Source organism: Blastomyces dermatitidis (assembly GCF_000003525.1).
Source record: "Blastomyces dermatitidis ER-3 genomic scaffold supercont1.3, whole genome shotgun sequence".
Lineage (NCBI taxonomy): Eukaryota > Fungi > Ascomycota > Eurotiomycetes > Onygenales > Ajellomycetaceae > Blastomyces > Blastomyces dermatitidis.
The window spans coordinates 4,605,182-4,623,654 of NW_025544776.1; the positions used below are offsets into that span (position 1 = coordinate 4,605,182).

Sequence of the window (18,473 nt, forward strand, 5' to 3'; positions counted from 1 at the left end):
AACTACCCCTCAAACCCTCCCCACCGCCCGCGACCATGATCTCGCCCTGCGACCCGGTCATCCTAAGCAGCAATCCCCAGTTCAAAGCCCTGCACCAACAGCTGACTACCGCCATCCTCAACCCCGATGGCTCCACGCGTGCACATGCTGCGGATCCGTCGCGGAGAGCGGTGCAGGCTGTAAGTCTTATGCTGGCCTGATGAGGACCTTTATTTATTTATTTATTTACTTATATATATATATATATAAGTTAGTATATAGATATCCGTTGATGGTAATGGACTGATTTCGAAAAACAGGATCTCAAAAAGTATTTGGCAAGGGCGGTGAAGGTGCGGATTTTGACGAGGATTGTTGCGCAGGTTGCGGCCGGGGATGGGAACGGGGGGTTGGATGATGAGGTGGGTTTTTCCTAAGATAATATATCTTTCTTATATATGAGGTTTATGCTGTTTTTACGATTGCATAGTTATGGAAATGTCGGGATTTACATCGTTGACTGACAAGTTGGGACTATCAAAAGCTCCGAAACCTTGTCTCCGTCATCGTCCTCTACCTTCAACACTCCCCCAATAACAATAATAATAACAGTAATAAAGACAACAACAATAACCAAATATCCCCAGACGAGACCTCGGAACTCCTCTCCCTGCTTGCCCCTGATCTGAAAAAGTTCTACTCTGCAATCCCCTCCCTCATCCCGAGCATCACCGCCCTCCTCTCCGCAGACCTCACCCATCTAAAAGCCCTCGCCAACGCCTCACCCCCAATCAACACCACAAACAACAGCAGCGGCAGCGGCAACAACAACAATGACAGACACACTCACCACACGACCATTTCCTCCCGCTCAGCAATCAACAGGAGCAACAATACCCAATCGCGCCCCAGCAACCGCCTCCGGCCCCTCTCCCTCAAACCTTCCCCAGCAGACATCTCCCTCCCAACCCAGCTATCCGGTCGCCTACGCACACTCCGTACAATCCAATCGCACGACCTCCCCACTACCCGGACCAAGATGACCATCACCGCCGCCGCTGTGCTAGCAGCGCATGCGCAGGTGATGGAGCGCGTGATACATATTCTTGAGCGGACGAAGCATGGGGTTCTGGCGCGCGGGGTTAGAGCGAGGGCGGACCATGTGGCGGTGGTGTTGGAGGGGGTTGAAGGGAAGGTTTGGTATGTTACTTTGTTTATTTTTTTATTTATTTATTTATTTATTTATTTTTTTGAGTAACCGACATGTTAAGGTGATGAGGTGGAAAAACTAATATTACTGATTACTGTATAGTATCATGAGACACGAAGTGCTCTCTGCAATCTACACGCCGGAAACCACAGCTGCTCTGACGCATTACCGCGACCATCTATATGATACACGTCTACGCTTGGCGGAGAGGAGGAAACAGGCCCTGTTAGAGCTAGAGGCTTATGAGCGGGCGGATATGGGGGAGACGGGAAAACGAGCGGCTGGCGGCGATAATGGTGAGGATGGTTCAGGGAAATCGGGGGCCATGGTGGAGATTGCCAGGAGGTATGGAACACTGGTCAAAGAGGTTGAGGGTGTGAAGATGGAGATTAGGAGGTTAGGGGGTTGATTAGGAGAAGCCATTTTCTTTTTTAAGGTTGGAGTTGCGGCAATGAAGCATGCATGCATCATTGCGGAGCGGAGCGTTTGGTCCGCCTCTCTATTATTGGTGTCATGAGAGGACTATGACTATATACCCCCTTCTTGTCATAGTGTTTTTCTTTTTAAATGTTTGGCCAAATATTTCAAGAGACCGATTCTTCCTTTTTTTGAGCATATAAACAAGGCGGGGATTTTGACTCCGCTCACCGCCCACCTTCCGTGGCAGAAAATATTTCTTGGCAACGGCAAAATAAAATCTGGACCAGATTATAATTAAACATCGGCAATATCTGACTATCACCCTGGCTATTCTTCCATCTCAGCAATGAACAGCCTATATCTACACATTTAACGCCCCAAAACCTACTTCTATCTGACCTTCCTTTCCGCCAACATACAAAATACCGCGCAGACGCAACCGAAAAAGCTCCGAATACCCACACATCACCCCCATCCCTCACCCCTCCTCAACCCAACCCCGCCCACCCCTTCTAACCAACCAAGTTCAACCACAAACAACACGATCAAACAGTCTTCAAGTCCAACACCGCATAAACCCCCCAAACAACAGCCATGGCAAACACCGACGACCTCTCAATCTACGACGAGATCGAGATCGAAGACATGACCTACGACCCCACGCTCCAGATCTACCACTACCCGTGTCCCTGCGGCGACCGGTTCGAGATCGGCATCGCTGACCTGCGTGATGGCGAGGAGATTGCCGTGTGTCCCAGTTGTAGTTTGATGGTGAGGGTTATTTTTGATATGGTAAGTTTTATTAAGCTAGGGAGGGGGAAGGAAAATGGGGAAGAAAGGTGGGGGGGGGGGGCTGTGAAAATGAGGGCAGGGAAATTTTTTTTTTTTTTTTTTTTTTTTTTTTTTTTTTTGAATGGTTGGCTAACGAGGTATTCTTTGGAAATGGAATAGGATGATCTGCCTAAAGAAGGCAACGCAAGCGCTGGCGCTGTTGAGATTACTGCGTAAAGCGTAACAATATAATAATAATAAGAATAAGAATAATGACAAGACGGCGGAATCAATCTCGCCATATGCCTCCCCTTAGGCTTATCGGGATACAAGAACGCAGCAAGGCATTTATAATAAACCCATTTCCAGCCAGAAAATCACGACAAGAAAAGGTCCGAGAGGGAGGAAATATATGAAATGGGGATGATAGCCGATCAAGAAGGCTGGAAATAGAGAGAGATAGATATATGATAGGGGTTCACGAGGGGATCCGCATATGCATGTGAACGTACATGGCCCTGTCTGTTCCTTCTGGCCTTTGTGCAAGGGAAGAGGAGGTATGTCGCTCGGGATATCTTCAGAACTTAAAGCCCGATACGGCCTACCCAATCCATCCCAATCCCAATCCCAATCCCAATCCCAATCTCGTCCTAGGATTATCACACAAATAGAATGCTTGTCCGAGGGATCAAAAAAATGATCCCGGGTTGAAGATTCTCGACTTAGGGGTGTGGGATGTGCAAAATTTTATTCTGCCTGCGCTGGTTATACTGCGGCAAGTCAAGATATATATATATATATATGTGGGATACTCCGCGCTTCCAACCATCATACAGACACCTAGCTACGTTCGTGTCTAGACCAACGGCTGCGAGGGGGGAAGAGAATATGGATGCGGCATGGGAAGGAAAATAGAAGCGAGGCCATGTGTGGTTGACTCCGTGAAAGATGTGGATACCATTGTCGTTACCCATTTTTTTTTCTTTTCTTTTTTTGGGATACGGTTGATCAAATTTTCTTCAGATTCAATGTCAATTTCTCACTTTGAAATACCCTATACGGAAATATCTGTTTTTCTCTATGCAATATATAAATAATACAACAAAAGCAATTCAGAATGCAGGAAATAGCGCACAGCATGCGAAATATCGTCGATATGGATGGCGCTCTCGATTTCGATCTCGATCTCGATCTCCATCGCCTCCATGCTCCATTGTTCCATTCATGGCTTAAAAACATAAAGTATGTACATACAGTGACAGCGTAATAACATCAACTACAACCAGTAACTAACCAACGAGCCCTCCCCTCCCCGGGCAAGAACCCCAGGGCTCTCTGTCTAAATCTCCCTTTCTCCATACACATCATACTCCATGCTCAAGCCCAGCTCTTTATTCAGCAGGGTGGTCAAATTCGAGCCGTCGCGTAGATATATCCACTGGCCCTTGATGAACTCGCGCGTGCCTTCCTTCTCATCCATGTGGTCCCCCTGGACTACCCAGTCGTAACGTTTGGGCCCTGAGACGGGCGAGCTGAGCCATATTTGTTTGTTGGGTGGTTGTTTGTTGAGCACGTAGACGCCGACGTCTGGGACGGTTATGTTGATTACGCCGGCCTGGATGGATTGGGGATGGTGGTCAGTAAATAAGAGATCGGGTGACGAAGGGAGGAGGAGGAGAGGAGTGGAGAGGGAGGGAATGGCATATGGCATGAATGGTATATTATATCCCACAACGAAGATAACACTAGATTAGGGTTCTACAGGACAAAGGGATATAGAGAGATATATACATGCATATATACATGCATATATATATAGATGTATAAAATAAATGAAATAATACATACACTATACTCCGCCTCAATATCCGACCCATTCTCTTGCAATTGCTCCACCTTCGTCAGGAGGACGTTAAAATACTCCTCCGCATATTCGCGATACTGCTCCTCCGCCAATGGCGTTGGGTGCGTCACATGGTTCGCTCCGCCGGCGATATTCGAGCTTGACGGCTCGGGATTGGGCGGAGCGGGGTCAGCGGAATGGGGTGTTATGCCCTTGCGAAGTGCAGGCGTGTTGTGTAGCTGGCGATAGTAGACTTTCACTGAGGTTTCGCATCGCAGATTTCTAGGGTTTGAAGAAGGTGATTGGGTGCGGAGAGCGGTGGAGGCTATGATAGTGGGCAGGAGAGTGGTGGTGGTCGTTGGTGAGCGGAGAAGAGAGCTAGCAGCCCGGGAGCTTGTTCGAGAGAGCATGGCGAGTGGAGAGATGGAGAGATGGAGACGGCAATGGAAGGGAATTGGAGTATGTTGCGTGTGTGTTATATATAGTAAACCCTTGCTAAGGTGAGGGAATAGTGGATATGGGAATTGTGAGGTGGTGTGAGAGAGAGTGTGTGTGTGTGAGTTGAGAGAGAGAGTTGAGTGAGAGCGCAAGTGGTCTGATAAATATGCGGCGGAGTGGTGTGATGTTGACAATGCCGAATCCTGACGCCACAACCGTAGGTCATAAATACAACGGGACAATCACCAACCGTCTCTATTATTCATCGCCTTTTGAAATTACCACAGGCTGAATATCTGTGTTTGTTTAAAACATATATATGGGTTTTAAATAGCCAAATCTTCAATTCCTCATTCTTATGGCATTCCTGGTAATATAGTTCCCACCCGTTACATGAGCACTGAGTTGAGATCTTTAAACCAGGACAAGTTCCATATAAACTCGCGAGGAATATATATATATTATATATATATGTACATATGTATATCTGCTTGAACGTGCTCCCTGCCTCTTTTGCGTTGCTATTTCTTCTGAATATTATCCTTGGAAGCCGCCCGATAGAACTTAAACACCCCATTCGTGGACATCCAGAGCTTGCCTTTACACTGCGCCTTCATGTATAGACTCGTTCGCCCGATCTATGCATATGAGCAGACTCTACTTATCTGCCAACTTTAAGAATACCTTGCACACTCCCTCCAGTCCCGCCAGCCGCTGTTTCGCCTTCCATTCCCACAGCATAACAATGACCTCCACAAACACGAACACGCAGTGCGGGGCCAGGCCATCACAGCAGAATCAAAACACCGCTGGCAAGCGCGGTGGCAGCAAGCCACGGCTAACCCATTTCCTCTGCCTGCCCTTGGTAAACTCAACCTCTATTCCACAGCTAGTATCCTCCCTATCAGAATTTCGAGATTCCATCCCACTCGTACCCCCACCTGTCTCCGCCCGAGTAGCAGCTTCGGCACAGCTCCCTGACACACCCCTTTTCCCTGATGGAGCACTGAGACCGCTGGGCACTCTGCATCTGACTCTTGGGGTCATGAGTCTGCCTACTAAGGAGCGTCTAGAGGAAGCGCTGGCGTTTCTTCAGTCCTTGGACCTTGAGTCGATGTTGCGAGAAGCAGAGATCCAGGCGAGGGCTGCAGCAACGAGAGAGGACAGTATATCGAATAATACTCCTGCTGTTGGTTCAGCACCGCAACCGCTTTTTATTAATCTAATATCTCTACATGCCCTTCCCAAGGCCAAAGCTGCCACCATTCTTCACGCCAAGCCCGTTGACAGCACGTCTCGTCTGTACCCATTATGCGTCAGTTTGCGGAATAAGTTTATTGAGGCTGGTTTTATACAGCAGGAGACGATCAAGCGCTCTCCTAGATCCAAGAACAAAGCCAGTGAGCTCACCGGTAAGGACAATGCGGGTGGCGGATCGGATTCTCAGGGTTCCACGGGAGACCATGGGGGCAATAATGATAATAGCGGTAATGTCGGCGCAGCCTCGTTGCCAGTTCAAGGAGAAGCAACAGCAGCATCGTCGGATGGAAAACGGGTAAAACCACGTCCGCTCCTTCTGCACGCCACGATTGCAAATACGGTCTATCTACCCCGGCGCAAGCAGCGAGGTGCGAAACGCAAGGAAACGCTCAAGTTCGACGCACGGCCGCTTCTGGTGAAATTTGGCGATTATGTACCCCCGACTGTAGATGTAGATGTCAGTGATCATGAGCCTGCAGAAAGTCAGAGCTGGAACTTATCGTTAGAGGTTGAAGAGGTTGAGGAGAAGGAAAAGAAAGAGGAGGGGGAGAGGGAAGTAGAGGTAAAAGAGAAAGATGTACAGGTGCAGAAAGAGAGAAAAGCGCCTTTTGTCTGGGCAAAGGATATTCCCATTGATCGTGTTTGTATCTGCGAGATGGGCGCGAAGCCGGTGCCTGATGATGGTGCGAATGGTGGGCCATTGTTGGGGGAGGCCTATGTCAGTGTCGGGGAGAGAAGTTTGGTATTTGCGCCGCAGATGAGGGGAGATGGAGATGGAGATGGCGACGGAGATAATGGAGACGCGTGCCGATCGGAGGATGGGGGTGTTAGTTTAGCTTAGCCGGTGTGGTTCTGGTTCTACGGGATGATATGTGGTGGGAATATTCCAAAGGCTTTGTGAAAAAGTTAGATGTCCGTATATGTAGAGGAGCAGGGCTGAGTTGGAATACCTGAGTATCAGCCAGAATATATATGTATGAATCAATTGTTTATAAATGGCTACAAAACATTGTCAATAAAAAGCAACCTCGAGCGCCTATTCCAATCCGTTGGTATACCGTAAGATAGCTTTAGAAGACACAAAATGCGAAAGAAAAGAAGGGAAAAAAGATTCCACGGAATTTATACACCGTGCAACGGAATAGGGCCACCATTTTGCCCCTTTGAAAGGATAACAAGAAGTAAAAAGAATAAAAATGATAAATGATAAAAGCAATAAAAATGGGCAGTCTCTTTCCCAGCAGTGGACACAAAAAAAGATCATCGTACTTTGCCCATAATCGTTTCCACCCCGCGCTCCACAAATAATTCCGCAGCCTTAGCCTTCACAGCACTGACCATAGACCTCTCAAAATCATCTCGACTTCTTAACACCGCTTCAACCCACGACAGCTGCAAGTCCCAATATTCAGTCTTAAAAGTCTCATAGACCGCGACAACGCCTGCCGCCTTCTCCGCCTCCAGGAGCCTAACAAGCCAATCGACTACCCGCCACCGATCCTTAATTGTAGCAGCAAACGCATCCGGGAATTTCTGGAAGAACGCAAAGACGGTCAAGATGTCGTCTTTAAACTTATCCGTGAAGGGGTCTTGGCGGCGGAACTTGGCTCCCTTGTTGCGGATGGCTGACAGGTAGCGCACCAGCAGCTCATCGGAGAGTTCCTCAATGAGAATATCCGTGAGACTCGGGTGCAGCACGGTGCTATAGTCGGACATGTAGTCTTCAAAAGTAGAGGTCATGCGCTTGATAGCAAACTCGCCGTACCATTTCTGCGTGAAGAAGTCGGGTAGCGTGGTGCGGAAGTCGACGGTGAATATGAGCTCGATGAAGAGCGTTATGCAATGAGTGCTGAGGTCGACATAGCCATCGCGCAGGCTGTCGAGCTCCATGGCCGCGCGGGATGCGAGGTACTTTGGTGTGACGAGCGGTTCGAAGTCGCGACCGAAGCGTGTTAGATAGCCCAGTTGACCCGAGGCTTCGTCATTGTCGTCGATGCAGGCAATTTGGTCGTTGGCAACTGCGATGAGCCAGTCTTGAAGTTGCTGCAGACCTTCGGACTGGTCTGTACTGGGATTTTTGTACCGTGCGCATTCTTCGTCAAGGACGATTTGCCAGGTTGTTTGCCGAGTCTTCAGAGCGCGGAACATGGCATCTATTACACCCTCCGTCACATCTGTTCGATCAGAATAGCTCGCAGCCATAAGTTGCTCGTGAATCATGCGCCACATATCTCCGAGGGTCTTGGTACGGAAGTATCCGTCTGGATTGGTATCCAACGCGGCGGTATCTCGCTCAAGGAAGGATTTCTTGTCAGTCACAAACATTCGATCCATCCATTCGTCCAAAGTTTTGATGATGAGGTTCCGCCAATCTCGGACAAGTTCGCCCTCACGGTCATCAAGGACGTTGGGAACAAGGTCCGATTGTTTCCAACCGAGCTTTGCCATTTTCTTATAGTACTTCTCAGACCAGTGTATGATGGCGAGCATATTCGCCGTGGGGAGTTCAGGATCATCAACGAACTTGAGGAGCCAATCATGCATCATGCGGTGATAGATATTTGTGTAGACTTTGTATATCTTCCACTTCTTCGGCATAAGAGACTGCATGCCCTCCTTCACGGTAAATAAATCATTAAAAAACCACTTAAAGCTCTTCTCTAGCTTCTCTGGATCATCTAGGAAAGTCTCCTTGGACTTCTCAAACTGACTCTGCGCATAAAGTTCGATACTCTTGAGGAAGTTCTCTTTATAGCCCCTGACGGTCTTGGGACCAATATTCATTGACTTGAACCGGCTAGCTAGAGCCTTGTGGTCCTTTTGAGCTTCCTGCAAAGCACGAACCTTGGCGTCGTTTTTCTCCTCGGTCATAACAACCAGGGCCAGCCGGACTACCATACTCCGGTTCTCCGTCTGTACCAGTGGGATGAGGTTCATAATGGCAGTTCCAATGTGGTCATCGAACCATTCTATCACAGAATCAAGGCCCTGAAACCATTCAATTAAAGTCGTTTCGTTGCTCCTATCCCCCGCTTTTCGTATCTGATCCATAGCTTCATCTCTGAAATCCCTCAACCTGGTGATAGCCATATGAGCACGGAGCAAATTCGGCTGATTTTCAAGGTCTTGGTCATCTTCTCTTAATAGACGTTCGACTTCGGCGAGATCGTTATGGAAGCTCTCCAGGCCCTTCTTCATCATTATCGTCGCTTCAAAATTCCGCTGTATCCTTGCCAACTTGTCGATTTGCGAGAAATCCCCAACGGTACCTTGAGACTCCGCACATAATTTATCTATGCCCTGTAGTTCGTCCCTGGTTTTCAAAACATGCCGTTGGCCCTCGGTCAGCTGGCTTATGCTTCGTTGCACGGTTTCAAGTTGATCCCTTAATCCTTCCCGAAGCTGTGCATCCACAGCCGCCTTTTTAAGTGAATATTCAGCCTTCAATGCCGGAATTTTATCTAGATCTTCCGGATGGCGTAGTAAATCCTCTAGGCGGGGCATAGCAACCCCGCTGTCCATATTACTGTCATCTGCGATTGCTTTCGCTTTCTGAGGCGCCATGTTGGGATTATTGGGCAGGTGTTGCGTTGGACCGAGAGTTGGGGGTTTGTCCGGTGCACTAAGCACCGCAGAGGAAACAGGTTCAAGATTTGGAGGTAATAAGGCAGGTGTATATGGCTTTGAATTGGTTATAGGTTTGGTGTCTGTAAGGAATGGCGCATTTGCGAATGCAAGGACGGAGGAAACAAAGCTGGAGCCCGAGGCCTCAGTTGTGGGGGGTGGTTCACAGGGTGGACTCGGTCGACGTTTCGCAGTCGAAATGGTAGCAAATCGTGACAGCGTAGATCTCGGTAGAGAGGAGTATGGAGTGTGAACTGGCAATGTAGTGGAGGAGGTTGCGGCTTGGTTAGTTGTAGCAACAACGGATGTAAGAATAGCAGGTTGGTTAGGCCCAGTATCAGGGGTCAACGACTGCGGCGGCGGCGGCGGCGGCGGAGTTTTAGGATCAATCGACGAGGCATTGGGCAATAATATATCCTCCACCTCAGCATCGGCGTTACTCGTCAAAGAAGTTTCATTCCGAGCCACCGCATCCCGCAGCTTCTCACGGTCCCTTTTAGCCCGGATCGTCGTCTCTTTGCTCTCACTGCGGTTGATAAGTTGCTCGATGGCGGCGGCTCGCTGCGCCACAGAAAGCGTGGCGTCGGGGCACATACTCGCCCGGAAAAACTTACTGGATGTGGACGAGTCACCAGCCACACTCGGCTGCCCGATTTGGCGGGTCGACATTGGCTCGGGATTATCGATTATCCGACACTGTCTTCGCTGGAAATATTTCGTCTGGCTTGCAACGACAGCGTTGATATCGATACTAGCAATTCAATTGGCAAGAAAGGGGACTGCCATTTATATCAGATCAATTCGGCTTGGGAATTGCAAAACTCACGAGAAGGAAATCCCCAATTTTACTTGAACCATCGCAGCAGGAGCTGTGTTGTTGAACGGAACTTGGGTTTGGATAACGTCTATCTGAGGTTGCTCAGGTGGATTTATCAGCGCAAGATAGTGAATAGCGGAGTACTTGGAATCGCGATTGTGCTATACCTATGGAACAAAGGCCTTAGTGTTCGGCAAAACTTGAGAGCAGAAAGAAGCGGAATCCCTGTGAAACGAAGAAGAACCAACTGCGTTCTCCGGGGCGTAGCTGAGCGTAAGCGATTTGCTCCAACTCGAGGAAGAAGGTTGCAGCTACGCAGTCTGTGTTGCGTTAAAAAGGAGAAGTCGCAGGACAAAGAGCAGTGTTCGAGGGAAAATAGGAAAATAACGGAGGCCAACAGAAGAACGGCAAAACAACCCGCCTATTTATTTACCTCCCCGCCCGCGTCCTCCACCGGAAACTGAGCAGTTTAACCGTTGCTACGTGACAGACCTACGACCACGAGTCACACAAAATAACATATATACACACAAGCACACACTCTGCTTCCCCTCGCGGCGCGCTCTCTCTCAAACAATTTAATCCCTCCCCACCCCCAATCCTCGGGCACCCCCCACCAGTACAAAGCAAAAATGACCTACTTCCGCATAACCCTCATCCGCTCCGCCATCGGCCTACCGCGGCGAACAACAGGCGTCCTCATGGCCCTGGGCCTCAAGAAGCGTATGCAAACCGTCTTCTACCCCGTATCGCCCGATGTGGCCGGGCAGATCATGAAAGTGAAAGAGCTGGTGGCAGTGCGGGAGGTCGAGCGGCCGCTGACGAAGCTAGAGGTGCATTTGGAGCGGAAACCTGACCCGGGGTATTACGTTGAGAAGAGAGCGGATGAGGTTTTTAGGGCGAAGAGGGAGGCGTGATGATCTGGGGGGATGGTTTTATCACTTAGTTTATTTGGGTTTTATATGTATATATAGATTTTGTTTGTTATAAGGGGGTTGGTTGGCTTGGGCTGGAGGAACGGGGCATACGGCCTTGCGAGCGAGTCCAACTACAGCCCCTTATGTTTTTTTTTTTTTTTTTTTTTTTTTTTTTTTTTTTTTATATCAACCCCGTGGCCGGGAGCTGCATTGCGTGTCCGTTTCTTCGCAATCATCACATCGCCACCAACCATCCATATCAACAATTCTCGCACGCCCTGATCAATCTAGCAGAAGTAGATTGGGCTATTCCTCCCCTCCTCCCCTCCTCCCCCTTCTTTTGCGACATGGACCAACACCGATACACATAAATATCCACAAACTACCTTGGTAACATGGATAAACAGATCGGTCCGTTTCGAACGTGCCTTACCCGACCTCTCGACGATCTTATCAATCAAGAACTCCTCGACCACTTTCCGCCCGAGCTCCCCGCATACTTACACTGTACAGTACAATGAAGTTTTGTATATTATTCAGCCAGAAACCACCCACCCCACCCCCTTTCCTATTACTTAACTTAATTCAAAGATATAAGAATTGTTTCATTATTGTTGCCATTGACCACTATCATTTTCTAGACATGTGCAACCCATATTCATTCCACCTCCCCCGTTTGAAAAGAACTGCCTGCCTAACTTTTAAACCTACCTACCACCTTGATCAGAGAGAAGAGAACTATCCTAGTAAAATCTATATTGAAACAAGTGAACAGGTATAAACAAACAGGACACAAAATACTCCGTAGGATATATAGAAACGTCCAAGGACACATTAGCCCCTCCCTTCAATGTATTTACAGACATGCGGCCAGGAACAAAAAGAAAAGGAAAGGAAAGGAAAGGAAAGAAAAAGAAAAAGGAAAGGAAAGAAAAAGAAAAAGAAAAAGAAAAAGAAAAAAAGAAACAGGAAGGATTACATATAGTATATGCACAGGTCCATTCAAGCAAAAAAAGAAAAGGAAAAAGGACAAGTAGAATAACGAAGATAACGCCAGCTTGTCAAACAGACCAGCAATGCATTCCCCACCCCCGGCCTTCCCTCTTTTGACACCGGACACATCGCACCTCACCTATTGTTCCCCCCCCACTCCCCCCCCACTATTTCTTCAAGAATCAAGCAAGATACAACGTATCCAAAAACCCCTCCGCAAGCCTACTCACAATGCTCTTATCAGGAATACTCCCCGCAACCCCATACAACGCCGCCGCATCCCCTTTCCCCTTCTCAACCTTAAGCCCCAACCGCTTCCGCTCCGCCGCCTTCTCCCTCTCCTGCTCCACAACAGCAACAAGGTCCGCAATAAGCTTCTCCACCGCCCCAGCCGTGGGCACCGTGAACGCCACGTGGATCGCAGGCGGGGCCTGGAGGGCATTCAGATGCCAGCCCTTGGCCGACAGCGCGTCGGCAATGTCGTAGATGTCGATTTCCGGCGTCGCGGAGTCCCAGGCCACGACGCTGACCATTGGTTTGCCGAGCACTTTTAGCGCGCTGGAGAGGGTTGGATGTTCGCGGATGGCCTGCTCGAAGGTGCGGGCTGCGGTGATGATCTGGTGGCAGCTGTCGATGTATCCGGACTCGCCCATGGCCATGAGACTGGTCCAGCAGCCGGCAATGAGGGAGCCGGGTCGCGAGCCGGCTATGGAAGGGGACGCATAGACGCCGCCTGACCAGTTGGGGAGGATGAAGTATTGGTAGCTGCGTAGGGTGCGGTTGCGGTAGAGGACGACGGAGTTGCCCTTGGGGGCGAAGCCATATTTGTGCGTGTCGACGCTGATGCTGGTGACGCCTGGCAGGCGGAAGTCGAAGCCGCCCTGTTCCTCATACGGGGAAGGGTAGCCGGCGCGTTTAAGGAAGGAGATGACGAAGGAACCCAGGCAGCAGTCGACGTGCAGGGGGATTTTGTGCTTAACGGCTAGGCGGGAGAGGGCCGGGATGTCGTCAACGATGCCATGTGGGTAGTTTGGCGCTGAGCCGACAAGGAGAATTGTGTTTGGGTTGATCAGGCGGCGGACGGCGCGAATGTCAGCCTTGTAGTCGGGAGCGGGACAGGGGACCATATGAAGCTTGATGCCGAAATATTGACAAGCTTTATTGAAAGCTGCATGAGCGGTCTGGGGGATGATCCTAGAATAAATTTAGTTTTTCTGAACAGAAAAAGCGGCCGGCCGAATTGATCTTTAAGGGGGGGAATTTGGGGAAGCTTACATCTCTGGTTCAGTAACTCGTCGCTCAACGTAGGCTTTCTGCCTCGCAGACAAACAGGCCATGAGAATCGACTCAGTGCCGCCGCCAGTAGTCACTCCTGCACCGTCTTCTGGTGCATTGAACAGCCCCAGCACCTACGCGGGGATACATTAATGCATGAGATGAGAATGAAGCGGGATAAGAAGCTCTCCCCTAAAAAAAAAAAAAAGAAAAGAAAAGAAAAGAAAAGAAAAGAAAACACACCATAGCCACCACCTCCGCCTCCATCTTCCTCACACCAGGAAAGACATCAGGATGGATAGGATTCGAAACAGCAAACTGGTTGAAAGCAGTCGTCTGCAACCCAATCAAGTCGTCGCCGCCATGGTAAACAGCGCCGCTGACTCTGCCTTCCTGCCACTTGGTATGCTTCATACCCAGGAGCTTATCTAGCTCCGCGCGAATGTAATCGGGGGTCCAACCCTGTTTGGGCAGGTTTGTGTTTTTGAGGATGCCGGGCGTAGTTGGGGCAAGCTTTGCTTCCAGCTTCGTTATGGCGGTGGACACTTGCTTGTCCACCTTGCTGCGGACACCGGGGGCGCGGAGGAAGAGGGAGTAGAGAACGAGGCGGATGTAGGAGCAGGCATTGCGGATGGTACCTATGGGGCCGTGGCCACGGACGGTATAGAAGGATTTCCGGACGAAGCGGAAGACGTAGAAGAAGAAGACGATATTGCGGAGTCTAGTGGGAGGTGGTGTTTCTTTTAGTCCTGGAGTTGAAGGAACCGTTTATGGGGATATATAGATTGTATAACTACACATACAGATTGAAGGTTGATGAAGAAAAGATGCGCGAGGAGGATCTACTGGCGGACACGAGTTTGTTCTGCAAGGCGACAGGAAGTACTGCAGAGGAAGTCATAGTGGAGATGGTAACCGGGATGAGGAATGGTACCTCGGAATGTGAGCCTCACTCTCTTGAGCAGATGTATATATATAATTACTGTAACATAAAGCGAAGAGAAGAGAAAGAGAAGATGAGAGAAGAAGTTCGTTGGGGGGGGGGGGGGGAGAAAGGGGGGGGAATAGTGAATCACCAGTAGTAGGAGTAAACTTGGAGCAGCAACAACACTCTGGCGATGATGATAAATATTACTGTATGTGGAAATGCTTGAAGTTATCCAAGGTTTGCCGAGTTTGCTGGTGGGGAAGCTGCTGGCACATGCAGAAGATACACGGGAGGTACTTCCGCCGCCAGCTGTAGGATGCTGGGGAAAGAGGTATCCGCCTGGTAACTAGTTACCAGACACATTACGTCGACTGTGGAAATGCCGGCGTTTTCTTGTTTCGGTCGGCCTACATTTGGCCAATCAGAGACCAGGAAATGCTCGGTCGGCACGGCATGTGAGGGTAAGATTACACGCATTACGGTACGGTAAACAACGATGCTGTAGAAATCACATTATTATATTACGAATGCTGCTGGAAAACAGACATATAAAAGCCATTACATATATATATACATATACATATACACGTACATACAATATATATATATACAGAATTGCAATGATATTGTATACCTGCCGTCCCACGACTTCAAAAGCTTCAAAACAAAAACCTGTACTTTAGAATAAGTTACTACCCGCATTCGTATTCGCACTCGCATCCGGGCTCCAATTCTCTGCGAGAATCTGCTCCTTCAGAACCTCGCAAGGTAGCATAGCATAGCATAGCATAGCATAGCAGATAGCATGCATGCATTGACGCAAGGCAGGAATCAGGAATATGCGCAGGCTAGCCCGGTTTGTCTCTGGGGTTGAGGTCGATGGGGGATTTGAGACAGACAATATGCCGAGCAATTCGCCCTACACCCCGGTTTCTATAGGGGTCCAGCGGCCGCATTAACGCCAAGGGGAGAATAAGAAGAGAAAAAAGGGACAGGGAAGGAGAAGTTAATTCTAATGTAGCAGGAAGCATTGAAATAAAACCATTTTATAAAAAAAGAATTGCTAGTAGATAGTCACGATGAACACATACACACACACACACACAAAAGGGAAACTTTAAGAAAAAACGTACAAGTACATCGTTACGCAATAAAAAAAAGGCTTAGCAGGGTACACACAATAATGATGATAATAATAATAAAACAACGACAGACAAAAAACAAAACCAAAATAAAAGAGAGAAACAGTTAAGGGGAGTTGCTGGCCAGTAGAGACACGCCAAGGAAGAATACAAAATCTAGTTTCTAATCTTAACATTTTCTTTTCCTCAATAGAGCCGACTGCTTTTGGGAAGGGAGAGGGAGGACAGTGTTTAGGTCAAAGACGCTCTTGTTCTTTTTTTCTTCTTCTTTCTTTTTTTATCCGGTGACTTTGTAGATGGACTCAGCCAGTCTCTTGACGTTGGCGGTGGTGATACCGGCAACGGAGATGCGGCCGTCCTTGGTGGCATAGACGGAGTGCTAGAGAAGGAGAAAACAGCATGTGTTAGTTGTGGTTCCCTGAGGAAGAAGAAGAAAAAATGGGAGAGAGAGAGAGTTCTGGTGTTAAAGAAAAGAGAGAAAGAGAAACTGTGACATGTTTATGACATGTATTAGAACGTACCTCCTTAGCAAGTTTGTCCATCTGCTCAGGTTTCAAGCCAGTATATGCGAACATTCCGATCTATATCGTTAACAAAAGAGTATCATCGTTAGCCTTCAATCGTAGTTGCACGCATATTACAACAGACAAACAACAACATATGGAAAAAATAAGAAAAACAAATAACATACCTGGCTGGTAATATGGCTCCAATCATGCTTACTCCCCAGCGCCTCCAGATTCTCCTTGAGGAGCGCACGCATCTTGATAATGCGGTCAGCCATGCCCTTCACCTCGCCAAGCCACTGCTGGTTGAGGGCTGGGTCGTTGAGGATCGTCGAGGCGATGCGGGCACCGTGGATGGGTGGGTTGGAGTACAGGGGCCGGACGAGGATCTTGATCTGCGAATCAACGCGCTTCTTCTCCTCGGCAGACTCGCAGACGACGGAGAATGTGCCGACACGCTCGCCATACAGACCCTAGAAGGTAGAGGAAATTAGCATGAGCAACGGGTAGAACTTCTCCGCCAGTATTTCCCCAGCAGAGGTAGGGGATTATCCGTTGGCCCCTAGCCTTCTCCACCCTTCATCCCCCTTCTCTCTATGTCCCTGTTGGGTTCCTGAATTCCGAGTCTTACCATATTCTTGGCAAAGCTCTGGCACAGCACAACCCCATGCCCCTCCTCCAGGAAATGGCGCAGCGCAAACGCATCGCGGTCCGTATCTCCACTCGCGAAGCCCTGATAGGCCATGTCAAAGAACGCAAAATGCCCCTTGGCCTTCATCACATCGCTAATCTGGCGCCACTGGGCCTGTGTCGGGTCAATGCCCGTCGGGTTATGCGCGCACGCATGCAGGAGGAAGACACTGTTGCTAGGCGCCGCCTGGATATCGGCAATCATGCCCTCGAAGTCGAGGCCGATGGTGTCCTTGTTGTAGTAGCGGTACTTCTCGACCTGGAGGCCGGCATCTTTGAAGACGGCGGCGTGGTTGGCCCAGCTTGGGGTGGGGATGTGGATTTTCTTGCCGTGCGGGTAGAAGCGCTCGATGAAGGCAGCGCCTATCCGTAGGGCACCGGTGCCGGAGATGGTCTGGGTGATGGCGATGCGGTCTTCTTTGATGGCGGGGCTGGAGGCGCCGAAGGCGAGGGAGGCGGCGGCTTTGGTGAAGGTGGGCACACCGGTAATGCCGGCGTACTCTTTGTCAGGGTTCGAGTTGAGGACTTTTTCTTCCGCGGCGCGGACGGAGGGGAGGACGTAGGGCTTTCCCTGGTCATCGCCTACAATGTGTTTTTAGCCAAATAGCCTCGATGATTAATAAAAGTAGATATATGGAAGATCGCGGAAAGAAGAGATATACTGTAATACGTACGGTAAGCTCCGACACCAAGGTTGATCTTGTCCTTGAATGAGTCCGCCTTGAAGGCCTCCGTGATGCCCAAAATCGCGTCCTAGAGAGAACAAATGACGTGCCCGGTCAGCAAAAGGCCAAGCAAACATCTATGCAACGGGATAGAAGCATTATTCTTATACCGGAGGGCCCTGGGGCACATTGGACCAGGTGGATGCTGGACGAGCACCAGCAACAAACAGGCGCATGGCAACATCGCGAGTCGCAGCCTTTTGGCTGGCGACTCTTAGAGTGGACAACATGGCGATATGATACGGAGGTTAAGCTAGGATAGAGATTTCTATGCTGCACAAAAGCTCAGCAAGGAATTGAAAAACGAGAAGGTAGCCAATGGCTAGTAATAATGAGTCAGGGAAAAGTTATAAATATTTATTTTGATTAGCTTGTGAAAGTAAAGTCGAGATGGGATTATTATAAAGACAAGTCTCAGGAAGATCTCGGAGCGGGAAAAGAGAGGGATAAAAAAAAAAAAATAAAAAAAAAAAAAGAGCTTTCAGGAATTGCTTTTTTTTTTCTTCTCTCCACCTTTTTTTTCCCTTTCTCTTCACCGAAAATCCCAAAATCCCCGCTTTAACCGAGTTCGATTTACTGCGTAATCCGAAATTAATCAAATTATAAAAAGAAAAAAAAAACAAAAAAAGCCTTAGGAAACCTCCCGAGTGCCGAGCCCTTGCAATGGCAGTTTGATCCGGGGAAAGCAGCCAGATATCCCAAATAATAATAATAGTAACAAACATCCCAGTAAGTACCTCTACCTTGCCCTGCGCCTTTCCCCTGCCATTGGCCAGGTAGCAGTACAAGTGGACTCCCCCCCATAGGCAGCCGGGGAAGAAGCCGGCAATGCCTGGAAGTCTGGGCGCTGGGGAAAAATAAGAAGAAGAAGAAGAAGAAAAAAAATTAGTTCTCTAGCTCTTATATATTATTATTAGATTTCAAGTAACGTCCCG

The 18,473-nt window shown here is 48.9% G+C and overlaps 8 protein-coding genes across 8 annotated transcripts; 4 read left to right on the forward strand and 4 right to left on the reverse strand.

The window, feature by feature from the left end:
• Positions 1-35: 35 nt before the first annotated feature.
• BDCG_03239 (uncharacterized protein) lies at positions 36-1,598 on the forward strand (the record flags this gene model as incomplete). Its single annotated transcript, XM_045418844.1, has 4 exons — positions 36-179; positions 300-401; positions 524-1,179; positions 1,292-1,598. The coding sequence occupies 4 exons, from the start codon at positions 36-38 to the stop codon at positions 1,596-1,598; spliced, it is 1,209 nt and encodes a 402-aa protein (XP_045275323.1).
• Positions 1,599-2,203: 605 nt separating this feature from the next.
• On the forward strand, positions 2,204-2,617 carry BDCG_03240 (diphthamide biosynthesis protein 3; the record flags this gene model as incomplete). Its single annotated transcript, XM_045418845.1, has 2 exons — positions 2,204-2,401; positions 2,561-2,617. The coding sequence occupies 2 exons, from the start codon at positions 2,204-2,206 to the stop codon at positions 2,615-2,617; spliced, it is 255 nt and encodes an 84-aa protein (XP_045275324.1).
• Positions 2,618-3,186: 569 nt separating this feature from the next.
• Positions 3,187-4,985, reverse strand: BDCG_03241 (mitochondrial chaperone Frataxin). The gene is made up of 2 exons (XM_045418846.1): positions 4,229-4,985; positions 3,187-3,995 (listed from the first exon to the last, which is right to left on the reverse strand). Exons 1-2 carry the CDS (start codon positions 4,631-4,633, stop codon positions 3,720-3,722), a joined length of 681 nt encoding a protein of 226 aa, XP_045275325.1. The 5' UTR covers positions 4,634-4,985; the 3' UTR covers positions 3,187-3,719.
• BDCG_03242 (uncharacterized protein) lies at positions 4,331-7,166 on the forward strand. Its single transcript, XM_045418847.1, has one exon. It carries the CDS (start codon positions 5,302-5,304, stop codon positions 6,760-6,762), a length of 1,461 nt encoding a protein of 486 aa, XP_045275326.1. The 5' UTR covers positions 4,331-5,301; the 3' UTR covers positions 6,763-7,166.
• On the reverse strand, positions 4,989-10,751 carry BDCG_03243 (exocyst complex component Sec6). Its single transcript, XM_045418848.1, has 3 exons — positions 10,530-10,751; positions 6,503-10,454; positions 4,989-6,364 (listed from the first exon to the last, which is right to left on the reverse strand). The coding sequence occupies exon 2, from the start codon at positions 10,212-10,214 to the stop codon at positions 7,182-7,184; it is 3,033 nt and encodes a 1,010-aa protein (XP_045275327.1). The 5' UTR covers positions 10,215-10,454; positions 10,530-10,751; the 3' UTR covers positions 4,989-6,364; positions 6,503-7,181.
• On the forward strand, positions 10,263-12,204 carry BDCG_03244 (50S ribosomal protein L30). Its single transcript, XM_045418849.1, has one exon. It carries the CDS (start codon positions 10,995-10,997, stop codon positions 11,277-11,279), a length of 285 nt encoding a protein of 94 aa, XP_045275328.1. The 5' UTR covers positions 10,263-10,994; the 3' UTR covers positions 11,280-12,204.
• BDCG_03245 (sphinganine-1-phosphate aldolase) lies at positions 11,840-14,668 on the reverse strand. The gene is made up of 4 exons (XM_045418850.1): positions 14,351-14,668; positions 13,791-14,268; positions 13,548-13,681; positions 11,840-13,466 (listed from the first exon to the last, which is right to left on the reverse strand). Exons 1-4 carry the CDS (start codon positions 14,446-14,448, stop codon positions 12,455-12,457), a joined length of 1,722 nt encoding a protein of 573 aa, XP_045275329.1. The 5' UTR covers positions 14,449-14,668; the 3' UTR covers positions 11,840-12,454.
• Positions 14,669-15,008: 340 nt separating this feature from the next.
• BDCG_03246 (aspartate aminotransferase) lies at positions 15,009-18,373 on the reverse strand. Its single transcript, XM_045418851.1, has 6 exons — positions 17,649-18,373; positions 17,488-17,566; positions 16,755-17,395; positions 16,309-16,596; positions 16,139-16,198; positions 15,009-15,996 (listed from the first exon to the last, which is right to left on the reverse strand). The coding sequence occupies exons 1-6, from the start codon at positions 17,766-17,768 to the stop codon at positions 15,895-15,897; spliced, it is 1,290 nt and encodes a 429-aa protein (XP_045275330.1). The 5' UTR covers positions 17,769-18,373; the 3' UTR covers positions 15,009-15,894.
• Between the last annotated feature and the right edge of the window lie 100 nt (positions 18,374-18,473).